Below are 23,824 nucleotides of genomic sequence, written 5' to 3' on the forward strand. Positions count from 1 at the left end.
GACAGGATACAAATGTAACTTTTCCCGGGAACATTTGATTAAACGGCATTAAAGTGACTCTGACAAACACGTCTTCCCTTCGCCCACCGCATTTTTATTAAGTGACTGTCTTGGAACGGCTTTATCCCGGTTTTTGTCACGCCCTGACCCCGACGGCGACTCCAGGCACCGCTTTTGTCCCGCCCTGGGGACACACGCTCTCTGGTTAATTACGAGCGTCACTAATTAATGACGCACGGGCCGGTTCCCCTCACACGCACCGGCCGCCAGGGGGCGCTGCCATAGTGCGTGAGGAGGGGAGGGGGGGCGGCGGCCATGACGCAGTAGCGGGAGGGGAGGCCCATTCCCGCTCCCGGTGCCCGTCCCGGTTCTCGGCAGGCGGAAGCCGCCGCCCTTTTCCCCCTTTCCCTCCCTTTTCCCCCCTTTTTCCCCCACCATTCCTGGGGGGACGCCGCCACCACGTGACGGGCGCGGGTCACGTGACAGCACGCGCGGCGAGGTCCCGCCCCCTTCGCGCGCGCACGGCGGCGGCGGCGGCCGAGGGGAAGCGGAGGAGGGCGGGGCCCGCGCGTGACGTCGCTGCGGGATTGACGGGCGTGGCGGAAAGCCAATGGGCGCGCGAGACGCGGCGGCCGCGGCCAATGGCGGCGCGCGAGGGGGGCGGGCCCAGGGCCGCGGCGGAGGAGGAGGAGGAGCGCGGCGGGCGGCGGCGGCGGCGTGAGGGGACGCGACGACATCGCGGCCCCGGCGGGCGCGGAAGACGCTGTGGCGGCGGCGGCGGCGCGTGCGGGCCGCGGGCGCTGAGCGAGCGTGTGCGGGCAAAGCGCCGGGGGCCGCTGCCGCCGCTGCTGCTGCCGCCGTTCTCCTCCTCCTCCTTCTCTTCCCTCAGCCGCCGCCGCCATTTTGTGCGAGTGCCTCGCGCGGGCGCCATGTTTGTAAGGAAGAATTAGGGCCGCCATCTCCGGCCAGCAGCACCTCCCTCCCCCCGTGTGTGTGTCCTCCCGCTCTCCTGTGCCCCGGGGCTGCCGCTCGAGCCGCCGCCGCCGCCACCGCCTCCCCGCAGCGCCCGCGCGGGGCGGCCGGGCCCGGGCGCTGAGTGCCCGTTAGTGTCTCACTAAGTAACCGTGAGTGCAAACCTTCATCATCTCTCCTCACTGAGGGGCCCGGCCCTCCTCCTCCTCCTCACCGAGCCGCCCCCAGCGCGGCCGTGCGCGCCGCCGCCGCCGCCTCCTCCCGCCGCTCCGCACCGCGGGCAGCGGCGGGGCCCTGCCTTCCTCCACCTCCCTCCTCCTCCTCCTCCTCACCACACCACAGCCAGGCACAATGGCCTTTGAAAGCCTGTTCTCCAAACCCCCAAACCCAGTTCTTGACCCAAACATGCCCGACTCTGACAGGCAACATGCAGGGGACGAAAGGTCGAGTAACATTCTTCTCTCTCTCCGCTTCTCATAATGGTGGTACTTAGTGGGGTGATGCTGGTAATGATGATGATGATGATGCTGATGATGATGATGCTCTGTTAATATGCCTGAGGGGGTTAACGATGTTTTTGGGGGGCAGGTCACCTTCAGGCTGGAGCGGGGTGGTGGTGGTGGGGAATGCAAATTGGGGAGGGGGGGTGTCACTGCATTAAAAGTGCATTTCTTTAGCAAGGTTTTAATTTTTCCTTTTGGAATGCATGCGTTTTTACATCTTCATTGATTTATTCTGGCTGGGAAGGGGGGCTGTTTGCCATTCTTTCCATAAATTGCACTTTCCAGGGGGTGTCTGTTGAATGTCACCATTGTTCTCTGTCTCAGGCAGGAAAGGGTGCTCCGAGTTGGGCGGGTTTTTTATTTTTGGCTGTTTTTGTTGATACCACAATCTCTCACTAGAGCCATATTTAACGTCATTTTCTTGCCAGATTCCACCTTACACATTTAACTGGATCTTTTTTATGCAGATTAAGGGCTGACTGACGTTATCTTTGCCACCTCTCAATCCCCATGCGCAGAAACGCAGAGTCCTGTTCCTGGTGAAAGGACCTCTGTTGCTCCCTCCCTCCTTCCCTCCCTCCTTTTCTCTCCTGCAGCTGCTGGAAATTCAAATCCTTTCTCCAGGCAGCTCTGGCCTTCCTAACTAGTTCCAAAAATACTGTGCCAGGGTGGCAGTTACCAGAGCCTGAGCCTACACCTACCCTGAGCGTTCCTGACAAAGCTGCAGGAGTTAAAAACGCCGAGGTTTTGGCATTCCCAGGGCTTGGCCTCCCCCCACACAGCTCCACAGCCGTTTGTGGTACTTCAGAGGACCAGGAAACACTGGGGAAAAAAAAAGACAAAAAACCAAACAAACAAAAAAAAAAAGGCTTGTGGGTAAAGGCAAAACTGTTTCCTTGTTGGAGAAAAGAGTCCCGAGTTCTGTGTTATAAATTGGGAAGTGGTCCCAAAATGCTCCTCGGGTTTAGTGCGAGGGTCAGGGCAGAGCCCAGAGCTGCTGGTTCTTGTTTTCCCCTTTCTGCTTGTCCTTGGGAAACGCTCCTGGGATTGAGTGCAGGGGTCAGGGCAGAGCCCAGAGCTGCTGGTGCTGTGTTTGTGTTCCACTTCCTGCTCGTCCTCGGGAAGTGATCCCTGAATTGGGCCTGGGCTTCAGTGCAGTCCAAGGCAGAGCCCGGAGCTCCCGGTCCTTGTTGTGCCCTCCCTGCTTGTCCTTGGCCAAGGGTGGAAGTTGTGTCGTGCTCTGTTCTCCGAGCTGAGCGCACACCAGGAACCCGCTGGGATCTCTGGAGCTGGGGCAGAGCTGTGCTGTGGAGTTCCTGCAATCAGGCTGTGACTTTTCACTGTTTCAGGGATTGAAAATATCTGGAGTTCTCAAATCCTTGAGGACAAGCCTGAGTGACTCCGGGTAGTGCTGGGAGCAGAGTTTTTCCAGCTTGGAGTTCTCATCCTCTCACCAGCTGTTCCCACCAGTACAACCAGTTGTGACACTGGTAATTGTGAAATAGAGCCAATAAGTGCCACCTAACAACCTAATTAATTTTAATTTACAAGTGTTGCTTTTGTAATGTTTTAATTAATGAGGTGAAGAGCAACAATACACACGACCTGGGAGATCATAACTTGTACTTTTTCTAAAACTTTACCTCTGTAAAATGAATTCATTCACTTCAAAAAGGCCCAACTCCAAAGTTTTTGTGTAACATCAGGTGTGTAAATGTAGGACCAGTAAAACCAGTTCACTGCAGGGAACACCCATACTGGCAACCTCATGATTCCCAATCAATTTGTGCAGCAGGAATTCTGTTAATAGTTTGATTTGAGCTGTTCTGTTGAATGATAAAGAAATTACTTAGTAAAAAATAATTTAAAAACCCCTGTCTGTCCACACTTTGAATATTCCAGTTTGGAAGGTTTTAATGCAGTTTTCTTAAGACAGGAATGTTCTTTAATTTGTTTTAGTTAATTCCTGTTCTTTCAATATTTTGGTGATGAAGGGTCTGAGCCTTCCAGCACAGGGGTCCTGGACAGATTTTTCCTGCAAGGATTTTGTGAGGATTTCCTGGTTCTGTGTGGGTAAATGCATGGCAGGGTAAGGAATAAGTTGCAGGCAAGTTTATTTACACACAAATCAGTGCCAGATTTCCCAGAAAATAGCTTGAAATTAATTTACTTTCACTTTTTACTGCTCCCAGCCACCCTCTGCTTTTATTTGATTTTCCCAGTGAAAATTCTCTGTTATTTGGAGTTACTTTTCTTATTAATTCCTAATTTCTTAAGCAGCACCTTAGTATCAACATTTGGGGATTTTTAGCCATCAGGGAATTTTAACCTAAAGTAAAATTTTTGAATGAAATGATGGAGAATGAAATCCTCAATAATGTTTGAGGGTAAAGATTCCCAGAATATTTCAGAAAATGCATTCTGGGTTTGGATGTTGGACTTAAGGAGCTTCTGGAGTAAATCTTCTTTGGGCATAAGGAATTCTATTTTTAAGGATGACCTGAAATAAGGTCAAGGAAGGGGAGCTAAAATCCAGGTTTAAAAGTTAGAAATGAAATTAAAATACCAGAATTGGAGATTTTTGATTCTCCCTTCCCAAACATTTGTGGAACTGCCCAGGGATTTCATCAGGTTGCTTTTCCCTGGAAGGTCATTTGGCTTCTGTGCCTTTCTGATCCATTTGAGAGCTGCTCTAGGAATGCCCTCAGACACTGGGAATGTTTTCTGGGATTGTTTTCACATATCCATCTAGCTCCAAGTATCTGGAGGTTGTGGGAGAGGGGGAACTCCTGAAAAGGAGATTCTGCTCTCCCTTTTTCTGCACAGCTCCAGTTTGGGATTTAAATGGGAATAAAAACAGCTAAACCAGAAGAGAATTCCTCCCTTGGCACTTCCTTGAAAAAGAACTTACTTTCCATGAAATGGTGTATTTGACCATGATCTTTTCGATCCATATTTATCCAGTTGTTGGATTTTTCCTTCTTTTTCCTTTCCCCACTCCCTTTTTTACATTCTTGAAGCTCAGTCCTTGGAAAATGCTTGGATGTTGTGGAAAGAATTTAGAGATTAGAGGGCTTCTGTAATCTTCCCTCTGCCATGCAATCCAAGGGATTGTATTACTGAGGCTGGTTTACCTGGAAAGTTATTCCAGTCCTGGATGCATCCCAAAAGTGGAAATCCATGAGTGTAATTCCCATAGGAATTGGGACACGGGAGCAACTTTGTCCCCAAGGAGCATTTTCTGTAGGTATTTTATGGAAGAGGATATTTTAATTGATTGAGGGAATGAGTTTAACTGGTATCATCAAAACATAATTGGATTTTTGGGATAGCTGCAGGTGCTTCAGGGATAATAAGTTCCAGTTTTATTTCATTAATGTAATTCCAAGAAATTCCAGGTCATAACAGCAGTTATGTCTTCTCCCTGGCATATCCATTTATCCCAAAAATCACAGCTTGGGGTTGCTTCAGACTTTTTAACTGTTTTTTTCCAGTGACAGGTGAGCTGGATGATAACATGGAATTTATTGTCTTCCTGGTATCCCTCTTTCAGGGAAGATGGAGAGCTGGAAGATGGGGAAATAGATGATGCAGCCTATGAGGATGCGAAGGAACATGGCTCAAAAGGGGACGATAAACAGAAAAACGAGAAAGGCCACAGGAAATCCCGGAAAAAACGCAAAAAAGAGAAGGAAAAGAAAAAATCCAAAAGGAGAAGACGGGACAAGCATAAGGTGAGGAAAAAACCCCAACATTTTGGAAGTTCTGATAGTTCTGATTTGATTCATGGGTGTCCAGGACAAGGATCCAAGAAATTGGCAAAGGAATTAAAATGGTTTTATTAAGACTTAAACTGCTCTTAAATGTTTAAGTTAAGCGCAGGACTTGGAAGCTGAACCAGAGGGATTTGAGAGTTTTTAGGATAAAATGCAAAATGTAAATTTATCACTTTTGTGCTCATTATATTTATGGAAAGAAGATGATTTTCTCAAAATTCACAAATTTTTTGTTGTGTTTTCCAGCATAACTCCCCTTCCAGCGATGACAGCTCCGACTACAGCCACGACTCTGACATGGAGCGCACGGAAAGGCCCCACAAAAAAAGCAGCAGCTCTTCCTACAGGGATTATGATTCCTCCTTCAGTCAGGTAGGAAGTTTCAAACTCATTCCTCATGTCCTCATTGAGGTGACATTCCAAAAATACAAATATAAACAGGGTGGGTTTGGAAGTTTGGCTCCATCCCTGTACCAGTTCTCCTGGATTTCTGGAAGCACATCCAGTTCTCATCTCCCTGAGGAGATTCCCTGATGTAAAGCAGGATCTGTGGTAGAAAATAAGCCTGATATCAATTTTTCTTCCATTAGGCATAGGAATTAAGGAATCTTTTATTATTAAGGAATCTTTTTATTGCCTGCACTTGATTTAGGCTGGACTCAAAGGAAAAAAACTCTTGAAAAGCCACTTTTCACTATCTAAAGTTGATTCTGCTTTTTGGGAGCCCAATTTTCTTGGCTTTTCTCAGCTGGTGAATTAAAATTATTAATTTTTCCTGAATACTTACTGATGCTTTTTTTTTTTTTGCTAATCTGGTAATATAAAACAGCCCCATAAATAGATTTTTAGAGCAGTTTGGAGGGCTGGGGTTTGGAAATACGGAATTGCTTCCTAATACAATCCCTTTCCTTACAGCATGGACACGTGTCAGGGAATTACATGAGTTCCCAGAAAATGCAGCATAAAAAAAATGTCAAAAGTAAAGAATATGACAACTACAGTCATTACAGTGATGAAAACTTTGGCAATTACAATGAGGAGGAAAAGGATGAGGATTTTGCTGACCAGCTCAAACAATACAGACAAGCTAAGGAGACTTCCAGTGGGGATTTGGGACCTCCATTCCCAAAGGAACCAGTGAAGAAACAGGGCATGAAAGGGATCCAGAAAGGTAAGGGGAGTTTTGGTGGCATTTTTGGGGTGGAGACCTGGATGAGGGAAGCTGCCAGGAATGGTTTTCCTGGCATATTCTGGCTGGTCAGAAATAACATTTTCAAGAGTAAAAAGGGAGGGATTTAATTTCTTCCATTTGTCTCTCTTTGATGCCATGAAAGAACCATTTTCCCTTAATTTCTGTGATCCTTTTAAGAGGTTATTCTTGTTTTCCAGGCATTTCCCAACGAGGGAACAACTACAACGTTGGAAGGGGGCGTGGAATGCAGAAGAAGCTGAAGCGCAAAGATCGCGGCAGGGGCAGAGGGGGCAATAAAGGATCCGATGGCTTCCATGAGGTGCCTGCAATTCCAGCCCTTATTCCCAACATCTGCATCACCCCTGCTCCAAAAAGAAGCTGATAAAATGTGAATTTTTTTATTTTCCCAGGATGGCAAACCAGTGAAGAAATGGGTTAATATGAGCCAGGAGTTCATCAACCAGCACACAGTGGAGCACAAGGGCAAACAGATCTGTAAATACTTCCTTGAAGGGAGGTGCATTAAGGTAAATTTATTGTTTTTTTAAAATAAATTTTTAGCAAACTTGGGTGTTGAAACTCAATATTTTGATTTCTGATGTGCTGAGGATTTCTAGATGGAATTATTTGTGGAAAAGCATCCCCTTCCGTTACACGCTTTGATTTAAATTCTAATAAAAATTATATTTTTATTAATAAAAACATCCTAAACTTAGCCTGAGAATGATAATGTATTAATGACATAATTTCTCACAAGTCTGGAATCTAAATAGGCAACAATTCCTGAACATATTAAATTATTTCCTGCTGATTTGGGAACTTTGAAGGAATTGCTTTGTGGTGCTAAACTTTACAAAGTGGGATTGGTGGAAAACACAACCACTGAATGCTTCTCACTTTTATTTGGTTCCTTGGGATTTAGCAGTGGAATTTTCTGTTCCTTACCTAAATAGTGGAAATAAAAGTGAAATGTTGTGTTCCTTGCTGCCTTTGAGTACCTTTGGCTCAGATGACTTTTTGCTGCCACCTTCAGTTTTAGAAGGGATTGAAAGAGCACTTGGTTTCTTTTTCAGGAAAATAAATCCTAAAAAAAATACTCAAACCCCCATCCAGCAAAATAATCCTGAAGAATAACAGAATATATTAAAGTAATTCAATAAAATATTATTTTAGTGGCTTTTTAATACAAATTCCTAGGTGAAGGCAGAGAACAGGAATTGTTTCCTATCACCATTCCATCTATTCCTTTGAATTCCAATCCAGGAATTTTCTTTGTGTTCAGACTCCCTCTTTTTACAGTTTTTACTGCTTATAATGGAATTTAATGTTGCTAAAGATGAAAAATCTAAATTCAGCTGAGGAAGATGTTCTTTTTACTATGGAATTAAATTACTCAGCATTTCAGATGGATAATGGTTTTTCCCTGTTTTTTTTTCAATTTTTTATAGGGAGAACAGTGTAAATTTGATCATGATGCAGAGATTGAAAAGAAAAAGGAAATCTGTAAGTTTTACATCCAGGGTTACTGCACCAAAGGAGAGAACTGCATTTATTTGCACAATATCCTTTAAAAGTACTTCTAAATTTACCTGAAATTTCTGTTATTTTATTTCTATTTATTTTGATATCAAGCATTTGTAAAGGTGAATGTTTTTTAAGAGACTACTATGTACTGTGTAGAATAATTACAATATTCTTTTTTTCAAATGCTTCAGAGGAAAAAAGAAATATAAAATTACTGATTTGTAACATTTTCAAAAATAAAATCCCAGGAATTTTAGATACATTTATCCACACTTTTAAGACCCTGATCTCTTCCTATTTGTCAATATTTTTGTGTTTTCCTCTGGAATTGAGACATTTCCCTTTTTAATCACAATTAGAAAATTAAATCTGAAGGCCATAGAAATGTCATTTTTAGGAGAATTTTAAATGGAAGTTAAGAGGTAAGTTAGTTGTTAGCTTCCAAAATTCCTACCATAAAGATAAATTCCTGCTGAAGAATTGAGGGATAGCTGCCAGCTGGATTTTACAACCTTCCCAAACTGTTAAAAATCCTTAATTCCTTCCTCACATGAATTCCCCTGCAAGTTTTACCACACAGGAGCAAAGTGTTATCAAGGAGATAAATGCAAATTCTCTCACGCACCCCTGACTGCAGAAACCAAGGAGCTGCTGGATAAGGTGAGTGACCCAGATACTGGGAATATTGGGATTGCTGCACTCAGAGTGGGGAAGGGATGGAGGAGCCTTTTCCATGTGCTCTGGGAAAGCCTGAGCTCTGCTTTATTGGGATTTTCCCTCTCCAGTCACTGCCCACCAGGCCTTGAAAGAAAAGGGGTGTGAATCCAACACTTGAGGAATCTTGGAATAACTCCTTCCACACCTCTTTGAACTAAGTGGACTTGTGGGAAATTGTTCCTTCCTGAAATAGAGAAGTATTTTCTTGGCTGGGATTTGGTGTCCTGAAAAACATCTCCCAAAAATGGGTTTAGAATTCCTTTGAGTTGGATGTCACTATCCAGCAGCATTGTAGCAAATAACAGAAAAGTTGTATATCTAAATATGGAAATAATATTTCAATAAAAGGCACAAGACTAAATTGAATAGTGGAAAACTGATTTGGCTTTGTTGCAGGTTTTGAATAATGAGGAGGAACCCCAGAATGAAGATGAGAAGGAGCTGGAGGAGCTCCGGAAGCGGGGCATCGTTCCCCTTCCCAAACCCCCGCCGGGGGTCGGACTCCTGCCAACGCCCCCGGAGCAATATCCCTTCTCTGAGTCCGACATGGAGAATTACCAAGATCCTTCAGGAGATTATAAGAAAATCCCATCTCTTTTTGAAATTGTTGTGAAGCCCACCGTGGATTTGGCACACAAAATTGGGAAGAAGTAAGTGTTGAAATTCTGGGGAGAACTCTCCTGGATATTTATCAATTATTCGTTGTTCCTGTCAGGATTCTGGGCTAAGTTGAGGATCTGCCAGATACTTGATACCAGGATTATTTCATAGTTTCCATAGAAAGGAACTTAGGCCTGACCTTCCTGAAGTTGACTCTTGGTTTGCATCTCCATCTGCAGGTGGAGCTGTTTGTTCCCTGCTCCAGTCTTTTTGTAGTTGGCTTTTTTTTTTTTTTGTGCAAACCTGATGGAGATGAGCAAATATTGGAAAAAATGTGGTTTTGGCCAAGTTAAGGGATCTGGAATGGGTGTAGTTGGAAATTAATGCTCCTCTGGGAATTTTATCCAATGTCAGATCAAATCAGAGTGGGAGGGGGCGAAGAGAGCCAACTGTTGGTGTTTGTAGGTCCAGAATTTGATTCCTTGTTTTTCTTCTGCTTCCAGGCCACCAACCTTCTACAACAGCGGGTCACCCCCGCGGCCGCCGTTCCAGGGCAACGACCCCCATTCCCAGCACATGTACAACCCAGGCTCGAGTCCAGGGCCAGGCCCTGGCATGTCCCAGGGTCACAACGGGCCCCCGATGCACCCCGGCTCTCCTGGGCACCATCCCTGCGGAGGCCCCCAGGGGCCGGGAATGCCGCAGAGCCCCCCCATGCAGGGCGTTCCCCCGGGCTACATGGGCCCGCAGAACCAGACTGGAATGCCCATGCAGGGCCAGCAGGGGGGGCCGCCCCTCACCCCGCCGGGGATGGGAGGATCCTACAATTCCCCCGGAGTGCAGGGACACATGGTGAACATGCCAAGGGACAATCACTGCCCCCCGGGGCCGCAGTACCAGCAGATGGCCGGCGAGTACGAGCCCATGCAGAACCCGGCTGACTTCTATGACAACTATTATTCCCACCAAGCTGTACACAACTTCCAGCCATCCAATAATTCTGGAGGTAAGGATGTCTGCTGGATGAATTTTGGATAGGAGCTTCCTGGAATGTCTTCAGTGTTCTGGCTTTCTCAGTTGTGTTGTTAGGTCATGTTATGCTTTAGAGTGAAATGGGATATTGGGAAGAAGTCCTTCCCTGTGAGGGTGGGGAAGCCTTGGCAGAGTTTTCCCAGGGAAGCTGTGTTAGAGATTTTTTCAAAAATGGCTTAGAAAGCAGCTGTGAGGAGCAAATTCTCACAGTTTGTTTCTGTAAACAGCAGAAGTTCTCAAGTTGTTTTTAATTACAAGTGAAAGTGACAAACATGAAGGCCTTGAGAACCTTGCATACCAGAGTTCTTAGGCAGTTTTCTCATAACAAGTAAATATTCTATCTTTAGCTGTTTTGAGAAAGTAAAAGTAAGTTTTGAGAACACAAATCTTAGTATTGGAAACAAAAGGAGGGGTTGGTGTGTTATCTCTGACCTATTGTGAGCTCAAGTTTTGCAATATGCATGAACTTAATTAACACAGTTATAAAAAGTGACTGATTGAGTCAATAAATAGAGTCGATGCTGATCAAGGAAGATGGGTCGTCTCTCTCCACTTCAATAAAGCTGTGGCTGCCCCATCCCTGGAAGTGTTCCAGGCCAGGTTGGAAGTGGCTTGGAACAGCCTGGGATAGGGGCAGGTGTCCCTGCCATGGCATGGAACTGGATGTGCTTTAAGCTCCTTTCCAACCCAATCCATTCCATGACTCCATGTTTACAGCTATCAACACTTCTCTAAGGATAAGTACTAACTGGAGTTTTGTCCTGCAGATGGAGCCTGGCACGGGGAATTCACGGATCACCAGGCTCACCTCATGGCTCCGGAGTCGCATGCGGGCGGGAGCGAGTCGGACTGCATGGGCGGCCACATGGGCCACAACCAGGGCATCAACGTGCCCGACTTCCTGCCTGCCATGCAGAAGGCCCTGTATGCCAGGCTCAGCCAGAAGCACCAGCGGGATGGAGACTCTGCCAGCAGCCAGGGCCAGAGGGCCATGAGCAAAGATGAAGGTGAGCAGGGCTTGGGTGGAATTCTCATAATCCTTGATGGCCGTGGTCAACAGATGGGTTGGTGTTGACTCGTGTCATGTCACTGTTATTGTCACGGTCCCCAGTTATTGGGAACAGTTACTGGAAGCAGCAGAAGCTCAGTATTTTCAGCTCTTCTTCTCAGCTTGTTCTAGGGTCTCAGTGAAGGTTCAGTCCATCCTGGCTCCAATGAATAATCTTTGGATCTGTAGTTGCACTTTTAAAAGGTCCTTTGGTTGATAATTACTTTGGAAAATCCTGTGTTGGACCAGAGGGGTTGTTTCTCACTGCCAGGACTGGAAGTGCATCCTCTATCCTATTTATTCAGTTGCACCTCTTGATCTCTTTCCTATAGGGCAGCATTTTTCTTTCTCTGATATCTTTTAAAATAAAATACTGTAATTTCTTCTCTTCCTGAATCTCAACCTCTCCTACAAACTTTGGGATTTGGATTAAGTAAAGCAGCAAATTTGTAATTTACTTGTATTAAAGACCACTGCAAGGGGCCATTTTACTTTTCCTTCTGTCAAGACTCAGATTTTAGATTGGTTTTTGTACTAGTACTGATAGGGATTGTTTGAAAGCAGGTTATTTTCCCAGGTTAATATTGATGGATATGGAGACACTCCCAGGCAGTGTTGCATTCTATCTCCACTCCCTCCAGGTTTTTGTGTAATGGCATTTCTTTAATTACATGGATTTTGATCATTTGAGGTTGTGGTTTTTATGACACTGGGAGTGATTTCATATCAGATCTTTTCAGTTTGATTTTACTCTCATTAGGAAGTGTTGGATTCTCTAAGAATTATTTGCTGGAATAATCTAAATTTTGTGGCATTTCTTTGATTTTTAGATGACAATGTCAACTGGTATTCCAGCAGTGAGGAGGAAGAGGGGAGCAGTGTTAAATCAATCCTCAAAACCTTAAAGAAACAAAGCGAAAACTTTAGGAATCGGCAACAACATTCCACGGAGCAGCACATGCTTGGGATGCCGACGGATCCCAGGCTGGCAAAAGACAAAGGTGTGGGGGCTCAGGCTGCTGACCCGCGACTCCGCGCGTCCCCAAGGCCCAATCCCAGGAAACCTTCGGAGTCGGCGTCCCTGGATCCCCGGCTGGCCCGCGATCCGCGGATGCACAAGGTCAGCGAGGGCGCCCATCCCGGCCCCTCCCTGGCCGGGGCCAAGCTGGATTTGCACCACGCCCACGCCGGAGTGAAGGTCAAGCAGAAAGGGCTGGATGATGATGAGGAGGACTCGGAGAGGGAGCTGAGGGAACGAGCTTTCCTCATTCCCTTGGAGCCTCTGCCGGGCGTCACGTTACGGGATCCCCGCTCCCAGCTGCGGCAGTTCAGCCACATTAAGATGGATGTGACCCTGATGAAACCCAACTTTGCCAAGCACATTGTGTGGGCCCCCGAGGACTTGCTCCCAATCCCTCTGCCTAAACCCGACCCCGTCTCTTCCATCAATTTACCTCTCCCTCCTCTCATTGCTGACCAGAGACTGAATAAACTGCGGAATCTGAAGAACGATCCACACCCCAATGCGATGCCAGCTGATCCCCGGCTCGCTGCCAAGGCCAAAAACAGCCTTGTGGGCCGGGGTGGCTACTTGGATCCATCCACAGATTCCCATGCCAGTAGCTCCAGCAAACTGGGGGATCCTCGCTTGCAAAAGAACGTTGATCCCAGACTCCACAGACTGTCGAGTGCAGAAACTCACCACGGAGTCGGGAAGGATTCCCACCCTCCCAAGTTTGACCCCCGGCTTGCCAGAGCTGCTGCCAGCTCATCCCAGCCCTCAGAAGCCACGACTCCAAAACCCGACCCCGATGCTCTGCCTCCCTATGCGCCCAAATTATCATCCAGTGGTGTTAGGCTGGGAACTCCCGGCTCCATCCTGAGCGGGATCAGTTTGTACGATCCCAGGGATCACAGCTCATCCTCGGACACGGCTCCAGCCAGTTCGGGAGAGAATGGAGAGAACCAGAAAAAAAGCATTTTGAAAAATTCCAGTAAAAATGAGCCGAGTCTCGCGGAAGATGCGTCCCAGCAGAAGGCTGCCTCCAACACGGAAAAACCCACGGAAGGATCAGCGGAAGCTGCTCCAGACAAGGCCAACAGCACCAGTAAATCTCAGGCTAAACACTCCAGCGCTGCCCCTGCCGTCCATAATCTCCCAATCCAGGCTCTGTCGGGGTTAATCCGGCCGCAGTACAGCGACCCCAGGCAGGTGAGGCAGCCGGGACAGGTAACGCAGGCCCCGGAGAGCGATCCCAACGGGGAGTCGGATGATAAATCCTTGAAAGATGTTTTCAAGACTTTCGATCCAACTGCTTCCCCGTTTTGTTAGCAGACGGCTTTGGAGTCTTTTTACCGTTGTGGGTATTGCAGTTCTCTGCTGTTTTGTACCTGGGTTACCTCTTTTGGCTTTATTTATTTTTAAATTATAATTCCCACCACTTTTCAGCTGCTAATCTCCGAACCACACGCAGTTCTCCAGTACGCTCGAGTGTTTGCAAAGCTGTGGTATTTTCTAGGGAATCCTTTTTCTTTCCAATTTCAGGGAGACTAATAATTGACCTGTAGAAAGGAAACCAATCCCCCCAGATCGTGTTAGAGCTGAGAAAAGCACTTTCATTGTAAATAAGTCATGGAAAATTCCCAGAGCTGTATATGTGTGAGCTGCCTCTTTCCCAAGCACCACTTAGATCCGATTGCCACATTTGTATAGATCCAAGCAATATTATGTACATGAATTCCCGGGAGAGATGCCGTTCCAGGACTGCCAAACCCCTGAACTGATGGAAAACCTCACGGAAATGATTTCAAAGGAAAGCGTCGCTCCTCCTTTTCCAATGAATTGATGTAAGACACGGACAGTTTTTATTCCTGCAGTCAATATTAGTGTAAAAGAGACTATATCACATATTGAGGATGAAAAATGTCATATCTTTTAAAAGTATTTTATTCTATGCTGTACATAGAAGAAATTGTGAAGTACATAACTAGCAAAAGTAACTGTTCGAAGTGGAGAAAACTACATTGTCTAATACGAAAAAAAAAGGTTTTTATTTAATTTTTTTCCACGCCTACACGATTGGGATTTAGTGCTCCGAGTTCCATTGTGGTGTTCATGTATTTCAACGTATTTTTGTATTCAGCTGCTTAATTTGTATTGCTTTTTTTGTATGGCTGTAACTGCAGTACTTGTATTCATGGTGTCTCGACGACATTTTTAACAAAACAATTAAAAAGGGTACAGTTAATTCCTGGTGACGACTCGGTGTGCATACGGTGGCAGCTGGGAGGAGGGGACTAAAGCCGGGATTTTTGGGATGGTTTGTGGGGTTTTAACATAACCTTGTACCTGATCCCTAGGTCTCATGGAGAGAGTTGGCATTTTCCATCATGGAACATCCTGCATGTCATGAATTCCCCAGGTTTTGCATGGGAGAGCAGAACTGTCCTCCAGCCTCTGGGGCTGCTTTTTCTCCAGAGGAAGTGCAGTCATTCCTAGCCAGCTGCTTTTCCAATAAAAATGTGCCGGCCTCTCAATCAGTCATCTGCTTCCCACCCTTTGGAAGCTTTCTCTGCTTTAAGTCTCTTCCTTGGTGGACCTTTTCATCTTGTTTTTCCCTTGGCCAAGTGATGGTCATGGACCTTTCCCACTTGTTTTTCCTTTCACCGAGTGATGGTCATGGACCTTTTCCTCTTGTCTGCTGGCCAAGTGGTGTTTCCATTGGTACAGCAGAGTGTTTATCCCAAATTCTGAGGTTTTGCCTTGCATGGATGAGCCAAGGGAAGCCTGTGATTCCTGCACAGCAGAAGAAGCATCTCCCGAAGGCATTCCTGGTTTCCCTTTGCCTTCCTGATTTGCCAGAGCATGGATTCCATTAATTTTATTATTTTTTTGTGTAGCAAACGTAGAGAATAGACATGGAACTGGGTTGTTATTTTGGAGTAACCCATTAGTCCTTTATTAGTAGTCTGTTATTTCTTCTTCTACGCACTGGTGTGGCTGGTCAAGGTTTTCCTCAAAACAAGCAGGGAAAAATAGTGTGGGAATAGGACATGGATACAAAGGCCTGTGAGTCCTCACAGCCTGCTGTCTCCATGTGTGTTTCCTTCCTTCCTGCCTCCCTCCGCCCCTGCCCTGCTTTATCCATTGCAGATTGCTTCCCAGAGTCTCCAGTGTGCCTGCTGTTGCTTTTTCTTGGAATATGGAGGAGATTCCTTGCTGCCACGCACGTAATGGAATTCCTGGGCTGGGCAAGGTGGTTGGGATGCAGGTGGGACCCCAAGGTGGGCTGGGATGGGCTGCAGCCACCACGGAGCCACTTGTGATCTGCTGTGGTGTTGGATTGTGTATTCCACAGGGGAGGCTCCCTTCCACCTCTCCTGCAGGATTCCAGCATGGAGCAGTGTTTCCATCGGACAACTCGTGATCCTGAGGCTGGAAGGATGGATGTGGAGAGGCAGGATACAGGAGCAGCAGTGTCACCAGTCTGGGATACTCTGGAAGCTGTGAGGTGGGTGATCTTGGGAAGTGAATGTTTACTCTGGATAGCAGAGAATCCTGGGGCTGAGTGGGATTTTGGGAAGAAATCTGCAGGCTCAGGGGCAGCAGGTGAGACAAAACACTCCCCACTGCTGTACCCCTGGATGTGTGAAGGAGGAAAGGCTGAAAGATGTCACAAAGCCTGAACATCTCTGGATCACAGAATCCTGGAATAGTTTGGGTGGGAATGGACCTTAAATTCATCCCATTCCACCGCCTGCTATGGGCAGGGATACCTCTGACACCTCCCACTGGATCAGGATTCTCCAGAGCCCCGTCCATCCCATCTCACCACCTGGGGGTAAAACACTCACCAGAAGATTCCTGGCCTCCCCTCGGAGCCTGTTCCAAGATTTTCCTGCCACAATGAAAAACTCCAACATGAATCCTGCACACTGCAAAGTATTCCTCCTTTGCTTCCAACAGCACTGGGACAAGCAGCCCCTCTGGATTTACAGATGTCTGTCCATAACTGTGTGTCCTTTCCTGGGACTGGGATGCTTTGGGATATTCCTGCTCCAAGGGGGTTGCTCTTGCACCAGAGACATCAGGGTGGGCTCAGCCTTTGCCCCTCGAGTTTTCCGGAGCCCTAATTCATCCCGGGTGGAATTTAAGGCCTCCTTGGCTCTGTGCTGTGTCAGGTTTTTCCTCCACTGCTGGCAGAAAGCAGCAACTTCTTCTTCTTCAGGGTCTGCTGGGGGTTGTCCCAAACCCTGTTGGATGAAGGAATTGGTTTAATATATCCCTGTGCATCCTAAATTATGGAAAAGTCTGGCTGTGCCGATGTGTGCATGATCCACCAGACATTGCTACCTCTTAATGCTTCAAAATGCTTCAGAATGCTTCAAAAGCTTCTTACAGGGAGAGGAAAGGAGGGCAGTTTGATGATAAGCAGGGAATTTTCCAAAGGGAAATTTCCAGGTCATAAGGGCTTTGGGATCTAGATAGTCAAAATTAATGAATTAATTAATTTAGCATCAGCACAGTGAAAAATGGGCAAATAGAAGAAGTGCTGAGTTTAATTAAGCACAGGAGGAGCTTTGTCACCCTTGGGGCTGATTGTTCAGCAAATGGGATTCTAAAAAATCTGTGTTTCCTTCAAAAAGAGATGCTGATCCCAGGAAAAGCAGTAGGATTATAGAGGAGGATGGGATTCAGATGGAAATGCTGCCTCAGGGAGAGGCTGGTGCTGTTTGCACTTGTTTTCCAGTTGTTTTCAGGAAAAATCTGCTCCCATGGACTTTACAGTCAGATCAGGTGGCCGCTGCATGGGAAACTCCTGGGAATTTGGCTTTTGGGAATAAAGAGGATGGCATGGACTAATTCCAAATAAAGGTGCTCTATGATCCAAAAATTAAGTAGGGAATGGACCAGGTAAAGGTGACTTCAAGGACAGTCAGTACCTGGGATAAATGAAAGTATTCCATGAGGAATATCTGCTCCAGCTGGAGTCCCACAGCAGCCAGATCCCAGCTCCCATAGAAGGACCTGGATGTGAAACTCCCACAGCATGGAATTGCCCTGGCACAGAGAAGCTATGGCTGCTCCATCCCTGGAATTGCTCACAGCCAGTTTGGATGGGGCTTGGAGCAACCTTTCCCACCCAAGTAATTCCAGGATTGGTTCCATGATGGACTCACTTTGACACAGGCCGCCTCGGCCGCCCTCAGGATGTGCTGCACTGCTTGAAGGAGGTTCTGCACGTTGCTGAGCAGCAGCTCAGAGGAGGCCCTGCTCTCCCCAGTCACTGCTTTCACCCTTCAAAAACATTCCAAAGGATTTTATTGGAAGGACATGGGACATCCTGACAGTGTTATTCCAAACCCAGCTTGTCCCCAGGGAAACCCATGGAGAGAAGGGAGGCCTCCAAATTGTTCCTCAACTCTTGGACAACACCCACCGCCCCTAGCACCTCTGGGGACCACCACCCACGTTCCTTGGAGAAGGGATCCCTCTTGGATGCCCTTGGGAGAGGTGATCCCAGCCGCTGGCAGCTCACCTGGCCACGATGCCGAGCTGGCTGCTGATGGATTGGGCGTGCTCAGTGGCACGGAGCAGCTCCGTGGAGCATCTCTGGTCCAGGCAGTGCTTGGCAAGGATGTTCCCAAACTTAACAACCACCTGCCCATCGGAAATCATTTGTCTGGCACATGCAACAAACTGCTCCTTGCTCTGGAACGGGATAAAAATCAATGGCATTGGGGAGAGGAAGGAAAAACAAACATTTCCTGCAGGACAGGGAAGGTCCAGGAGGCTCAGATAGATCCTGAGGAAAGGACAGGATGGCAAGCTCACATCCAACCAGGAGGAAGGAATTTGGAGTATTTTGCATAAACAGAGCTGGTGCCACTGTCCCAGGAGCTGGGTGACACAGGGATTTGGGATGGAGTTGCCATGATCCTAAGGGAAAACGGGAGGGATGAAACGCTGCCTTACCGCAATGGGGCCCTTCCTGCGCAGGAACTGAGCCATGTGGAGCCTCCTCGTGGCCATGTCCCGGGTCACCTGGGACACCCTGCTGGGGCCACCCTGCCACTTGGCACAGTTTGCTCTCTCCTGCTTTGCAGGGCAGGTGCTGGAAGGGCCATCCTGGTGCTGCCGGGGCAGTAATGGAGCAGATTCCAGACCTGGAATGTGTGGACACAGCGATGCCGAGTGCTCTCCTCCACCTGGATGTTTCTGAAGGAGATTTTGGTGAGTAAAGCTGGTGGGAAAGCTGCCCACCCCCTTCTGGGTCCACTCCCCCTTCCCACCAGCCCTTCTCCCTAAATCCAAAGCCCTTGGAGCCATCTCAGAATGGGAATGGGGTGTCCTACAAGCTGACAGTTTGCAATTAATTCCCAGCACAATGAGAGCTCTAAAGCACTTTGCTGAGGGACCTGGGTCTGTGCCAAAGCCTTTCCCAGCTCCTGACACCCATGGGAATGGAGTTGCTGGTATTTCCAGAGGGAATGTGTGGAGATGAGGGAGAGCTGCAGCCCCTGTGCCTCTGAAATGGATTGGGATGGATGTAGGAGAGCCTGGCTGATCGGATATCCAGGAATCCAGGGCTGACAGAAACCTGAGCTACTTGAGTGGCCCAGGGTCAGCCTGCTGACGTCCAGGGGCCCTGCCAGCATCCCTCACATTCCTGCTCCGTGCAGGGAGCACCAGGAATGACGGACAGCCCTGACCAACACCCTGTCAGGGAAAAGAGCTCCCGTACCAGTTCATGCACTTCCTGCACAGCTCCACTCTCTCCTCTGCTCCTGCATGGATGAATTCCTGCTGCCTCAGGGGGCTCTGGGGCTGGGGAGAGTCCAGCTGTGCTGCTGGGTGATCCTGGGCAGCGTTCCCGCTGCAGGCATTCTGTGAGGCACCGCAGGGTGTCCCTGTCAATTCTATGGATAACCCAGAGCTGTGTGACAAGGTAGTGAGCCTTGGCCGACCAGTACCACACCATGCCTTCCAGGTGGGGATCCCCAGCGGCCTGGCAGGGATCCCCAGGGGCCTGGCAGGGATCCCCAGGGTCCTGGTGGCTCTGGAAGTGCCGCCGGGCGCTTCCCACCACGTCAGCTGTGAGGAGCAGGAGGTGGTCAGCCATGGATAGCAGGTCAGGCTGGGATGTAAGTTGAGCACTGGCCCCCAGAGCACCCTGGAGGGTGTTTCTGACCCTCTGGACATCAGCCATGAGCTGATTTGCCTTCTCCTCAAAGCCTTCTTTGCTCCTCTGCCTCTCCTCTTGGGTGAGGTTGGACAGAGCTGCTCCAACCACATCTTGGATCAGCTGCAGCTGTTCCTTGTTGACCCTTTCCATGTGGAGCAGCAACGCCTTGGCCCTGAGGGCCACGTCCCTCTGCAGGAGCTCGAAGCGGGTGGCCAGGCTGGCAGTAGGCAGTGGGGAGAGCAGGAGGGTGTTGGACACATCCAGCAGTGCTTCCATGAACACCTGGATCTCCTCCCGGAGCGCCAGGATTTCTCTGGCATCGTGGTCTCCAGGGCAGGATAAGTAGGAGAGCCAGGCAGCCTCCTGCAACCTGAGGGAATTTTCAGCCACAGCAGCCAGGAGGCTCCGTGGGCAAACCTTGCTCCTCACGGCTCTGCTCAGCTCCCTCAGGAACAGGACATCCCTGCCCACGAACTGATCCGTGGCATCCAGCAGGATACACATGCCAATGGCCCACCGGACACCGTGCAGCTCCAGCATGGCCTTTTCCATCCCACAGGATTCCCTGAAGGACACTGCCTTCTCCAGGAACCCTTTGGTGTTCAGCTGAGCATGGGAAAACTTGGCTTGGAGCTGCAGAAAGCTCTCCTGGATATGAGAGGGATTAGGATTTTCCCTACTGCAGGCTACGCTTGCAATGCCTCCTGCCATCTGCACTGCTCCTGCTAAGCCCAGCAGGGTCTCATCCAAAGCCTGCTTCCCTCTTGGAAAGTCACCTGACAGGATAAATCCAAGCACTTGCTGGGCCAGACCATTCCAAGAGCCTGCCACAGCTGCCAGGCACTCCCGAGTCTCCTGGATCCTTCCCGAGAGCCTGAGTGCCATTTGGAGAAGCCTGCCTGGAGCAGGGAGCTGCCCAGGGGCCGTTTCCATGGCCAGGCTGATGATCCCTGGGGTAAGTGCTTTGATATCCCAGTGCTGCTCCAGCACCTGCAGCTGGGGGGGTTCAGCCACAGGCAGTGCTTCCCGTGCTGCTTCCACATATCCATCAGAGAGCTCCAGCAGGACGGAGCTGGCAGCATGGACAGTGTCCATGTCACCGGCCTGGGATGCTCCCAGGAGAGCTGTGATGACAGGGTGTGTATCCCCTTTCCATGGATCCAGGTGGGGGTTAGCTGGTGGTGAAGATGGATGACTTTGGATATTTCCTTGGAACGCTGCCTCATCAGTACTGGCTCGTGTCCCAGTGTGGGACAGGCTGAGCTCCAGCCCCTTTTCCACCTTGGTGCTCCGCACCTGCTCCCGGAGCGGGCTGAGAATCTCTGGGTGGTTGGACCCATCCAGCCCGGCTTGGACACGGAGAGCAGAGTCCAGCAGGGAGCTGGCTGCCTGGGAAAAAGCACCCTGGCTTTGGAGGCAGGAAAACCTTCCTGGAATGAGGGCCGTGACTGCTCCCAGCTCCAGGATAGATTTGGCCAATTGCTCCACCCACACCAGCAAACCATTCCTGAAGATGGGATCCGTGGTCCTGTCCACATGCCGGGTGGAGGCTCCCACCACCCAACGTGCCCAGCCCATGAGGTGAGCACTGTGGCAGGAGAATCCCTCAGGATCCCAGCATTCCAGTGCTGCTTCACACCATTCCTGTTGCTTGGCCAGCTCCAGGATGGATAACTCAAGGAATTCCCTCATGCCAATGGTCTCCTCAAAGCAGTGCAGGAGGCTGTTGGTGGCTCTGGCCCAGGCACTGCAGAAGGCCTGGAGCTGCTCCATGGCATTCCCACTTGTTTCCATGAGCAGGGAAGGGAGGCTGGCCAGGAGGCTCCGCAGGTGCTCCATGCCCTCCCGGATTTCCCTGGCACTTTGGGCCTTGGCACACCTGGCCAGCAGCAGATCGGCCGCTCGGAGCATCTGCTGGGCCTGAGCGAAGAAGGCGGCAATGAGGGGCTGGAGCTTCCTTAAAATTCCTCCTGCTCCTGCTGGACAGCATCCTGAATGGGCGAGGCTAAGGGCACCTTCAACCAGCTGCCTCAGGGGCTCCTTCTCCTGGAAGAATCCATCCAGGATTTGGCACAGTGTGGCCCTGAGTGCTGCCCGGTCCAGGTTTTCCAGCTCCTCCCTCAAGCTGTGACATTCCCGCTCCAGGCCATGTTCTCCCTGGCCATCCCTCTGGCTCATGTGGCTGCAGATGCTCCTCCTCAGCTGCAGCAGGGCCCAGCAACGTTCCACCAGCTCCAGCTGCACATCCAGCCTGGATGACTCTGCCAGCAGCATTCCATGGAGAATGACCGCGTCCAAGTGGGAGCTGAACCCGCCCTCAGAAAGGCGCAGGGGGTCAGGGTGGGAGAGGAGAGCCTGGAGCCTGCTCAGCTGCTGGGAGAAGATCCCACTCCTGTCTTGGGGCTCCGTGAGCAGCGAGAGGAGCTCCCTGATGGTCCTCTCCGTCAGCTGGAAAACAGAATCCTGGGAGAGGTCAGCTTGGCTGTCCCTGGAACGTGTCAGGGCTGTGTGGATGAGTGGGACGCACTTGTGGAGCAGCTGCAGGGTCTGGGCCAAGCTCTTCCCTGCAGGACAGTCCTGGAGTTCCTGGAGGCGCTCGGCTGTCAGGCGGCTCAGCAGGAGCACGGCCTCAGCGAAGGGCTGGAATGCAGCCAGCAGCCCTGGAGTGTCCCGGGCATCCCGCAGCACGCCCAGGCATTCCAGGAGCCAGCTGGCAGCGCCACTGATCCTCCTCATCCCTGCAGCCTCTTCCAGCTGAAGGATCTAACCGGGAAACAAGGCAGAAAAGCCGCTCAGATCAGGAATTCCCATTCCCATTGCATCCCTGGAGCGGGAGGAGGAGTGGTTTGCTCCATGGATCTGCTGGAGCTTCCCGCTGCTCGTGTCCCTTCCCGGTGTCCCCTCACCTTTGCTGTCTCCATCAGGCTCCTCCTGGCGGCCGCAGCCAGGAGCTCTCGGTGCCGAGGGCTGTCCGGATGCTCCTGGAGCTGGAATGCTGCCAGCACCACGTCCCTGCCAGCCTGGAGCAGGGATTCACCCACGGGACACGCCTCCGTGCTCCCTTCCTCCCCGGAATCCTCGGACAGCCTGGAGTGGAAGGACTGGGCTCAGCTCTGTTCCCCGCTCCCAATCCCACCTCTCCAGGAGGATGCAGGCTCCCTGACACCTTTTCCATCACTTCCCAGCCCCAAAATCCACCCGGGAGACTCCCATCCACCTCACCTCCTTGCCACAGCAGCGAGTTCTTCCATAGCTTTGGCTAATTGTCCTGCCTTTTCCCCCAAAGTGGGAAAGGCCGAACAAATCCCATCTTCGCGTTGCAGGGCGAGGAGGAGGTGGCAGAGCTCCACAGCCATGGGGCAGAGAATTCCCTGGATAGCTTTGTTTTCTGTTGGGAGCCCGAGCTCAGAGAGAGAAAAAGGTTCCATGTCGTCCTGCCTGGAAAAGGGAAAACCCCCTGCGGTTAATTGGGATCCAGTGTGGAACAGTTTCCCAGCGAGCTTGGATGGGGATGGCAGTTCCTGGCTCGGGAAACGCTCCCGGCTTTAATTTCACCCAGCCCTGAAACCAGGTCACTCACCTGGAATTCCTGGGACACCGGAGCCGGGATTTCCTTTCCCGGGGGATCGTCACGGGGTGTTCCCGGCACTGCAGAGCCGGCATTCCCTCACAGGGAGGGATTCGGGACAGCGGGGCCGGGGGGAGCGCGAGGTCTTTCCTGCCCAGTTCCCGCGGTTCCCGGGACGCCATGCGGAATGTTCCCATGGGAGCGACGCCGGGATGCGCCAGCGTCGCCATGGAGACAGCGGGCGCGGGGTGGTGGCGTCACGCCGCGCGCCCTCCGCGGGGCACACTGGGAGTTGTAGTTCGGCGGTTTGTTGGCGCTATGGGATTCCCTCGGCCCGGATGCGCAGGGGAGGGATCAGGGAGGAATTTCCATCCCAGTTTTCCCCGTACAGGGCTCACTCCTTCCAGGAGCGTTTTTGAACAACTCAAATGTGCGCTCATGTAACGGGGGCAGGACACAACACAGGTGACCCTTCTCCTGATCATCCTTAGTGTGGAATATTCCCAGGAAAGTGTAGCCTCTCTCCCGGGAATCTGAGTTTACAGGTGAGGTAATTCCCTGGACACTCGGAGAGTGACATAAATAACCTTCAAGATAAGGATTGATCTGCTGCCACAGATCCCACCTCCAGCTGGGATATCCCGCTCCCATTCCCACATCCGTCTTTTGAGTTATCTCCCGAAGGAATCCCGCTTTGGGAACAGCC

At 50.0% G+C, this 23,824-nt stretch overlaps 2 protein-coding genes across 5 annotated transcripts; one reads left to right on the forward strand and one right to left on the reverse strand.

The window, feature by feature from the left end:
• Nucleotides 1-1,282: 1,282 nt before the first annotated feature.
• ZC3H6 (zinc finger CCCH-type containing 6) lies at nt 1,283-14,619 on the forward strand. Of its 2 annotated transcripts, none has more exons than XM_074536734.1 (12): nt 1,283-1,415; nt 5,029-5,209; nt 5,498-5,623; nt 6,167-6,422; nt 6,623-6,762; nt 6,854-6,970; nt 7,892-8,003; nt 8,518-8,627; nt 9,081-9,334; nt 9,788-10,290; nt 11,084-11,323; nt 12,195-14,619. In XM_074536734.1, exons 1-12 carry the CDS (start codon nt 1,324-1,326, stop codon nt 13,694-13,696), a joined length of 3,633 nt encoding a protein of 1,210 aa, XP_074392835.1. In that variant the 5' UTR covers nt 1,283-1,323; the 3' UTR covers nt 13,697-14,619. The 2 variants fall into 2 exon arrangements, with proteins under 2 accessions (XP_074392835.1, XP_005486836.1); XM_005486779.3 differs by having other exon boundaries at nt 6,641-6,762.
• Nucleotides 13,818-23,706, reverse strand: LOC113459244 (uncharacterized). 3 transcript variants are annotated; one of them, XR_012579382.1, is made up of 9 exons: nt 23,131-23,706; nt 22,773-22,988; nt 22,457-22,637; nt 19,110-22,313; nt 18,341-18,583; nt 17,904-18,076; nt 17,545-17,662; nt 16,219-16,617; nt 13,818-15,799 (listed from the first exon to the last, which is right to left on the reverse strand). XR_012579382.1 is itself a non-coding variant. In XM_074536733.1 (8 exons), exons 1-8 carry the CDS (start codon nt 23,346-23,348, stop codon nt 16,357-16,359), a joined length of 4,614 nt encoding a protein of 1,537 aa, XP_074392834.1. In that variant the 5' UTR covers nt 23,349-23,706; the 3' UTR covers nt 13,818-16,356. The 3 variants fall into 3 exon arrangements, 1 of the variants encoding a protein (XP_074392834.1); XR_012579381.1 differs by having other exon boundaries at nt 13,818-15,006; nt 15,050-16,617; XM_074536733.1 differs by having other exon boundaries at nt 13,818-16,617.
• Nucleotides 23,707-23,824: the final 118 nt, after the last annotated feature.

This window comes from Zonotrichia albicollis, chromosome 3 (assembly GCF_047830755.1).
Source record: "Zonotrichia albicollis isolate bZonAlb1 chromosome 3, bZonAlb1.hap1, whole genome shotgun sequence".
Lineage (NCBI taxonomy): Eukaryota > Metazoa > Chordata > Aves > Passeriformes > Passerellidae > Zonotrichia > Zonotrichia albicollis.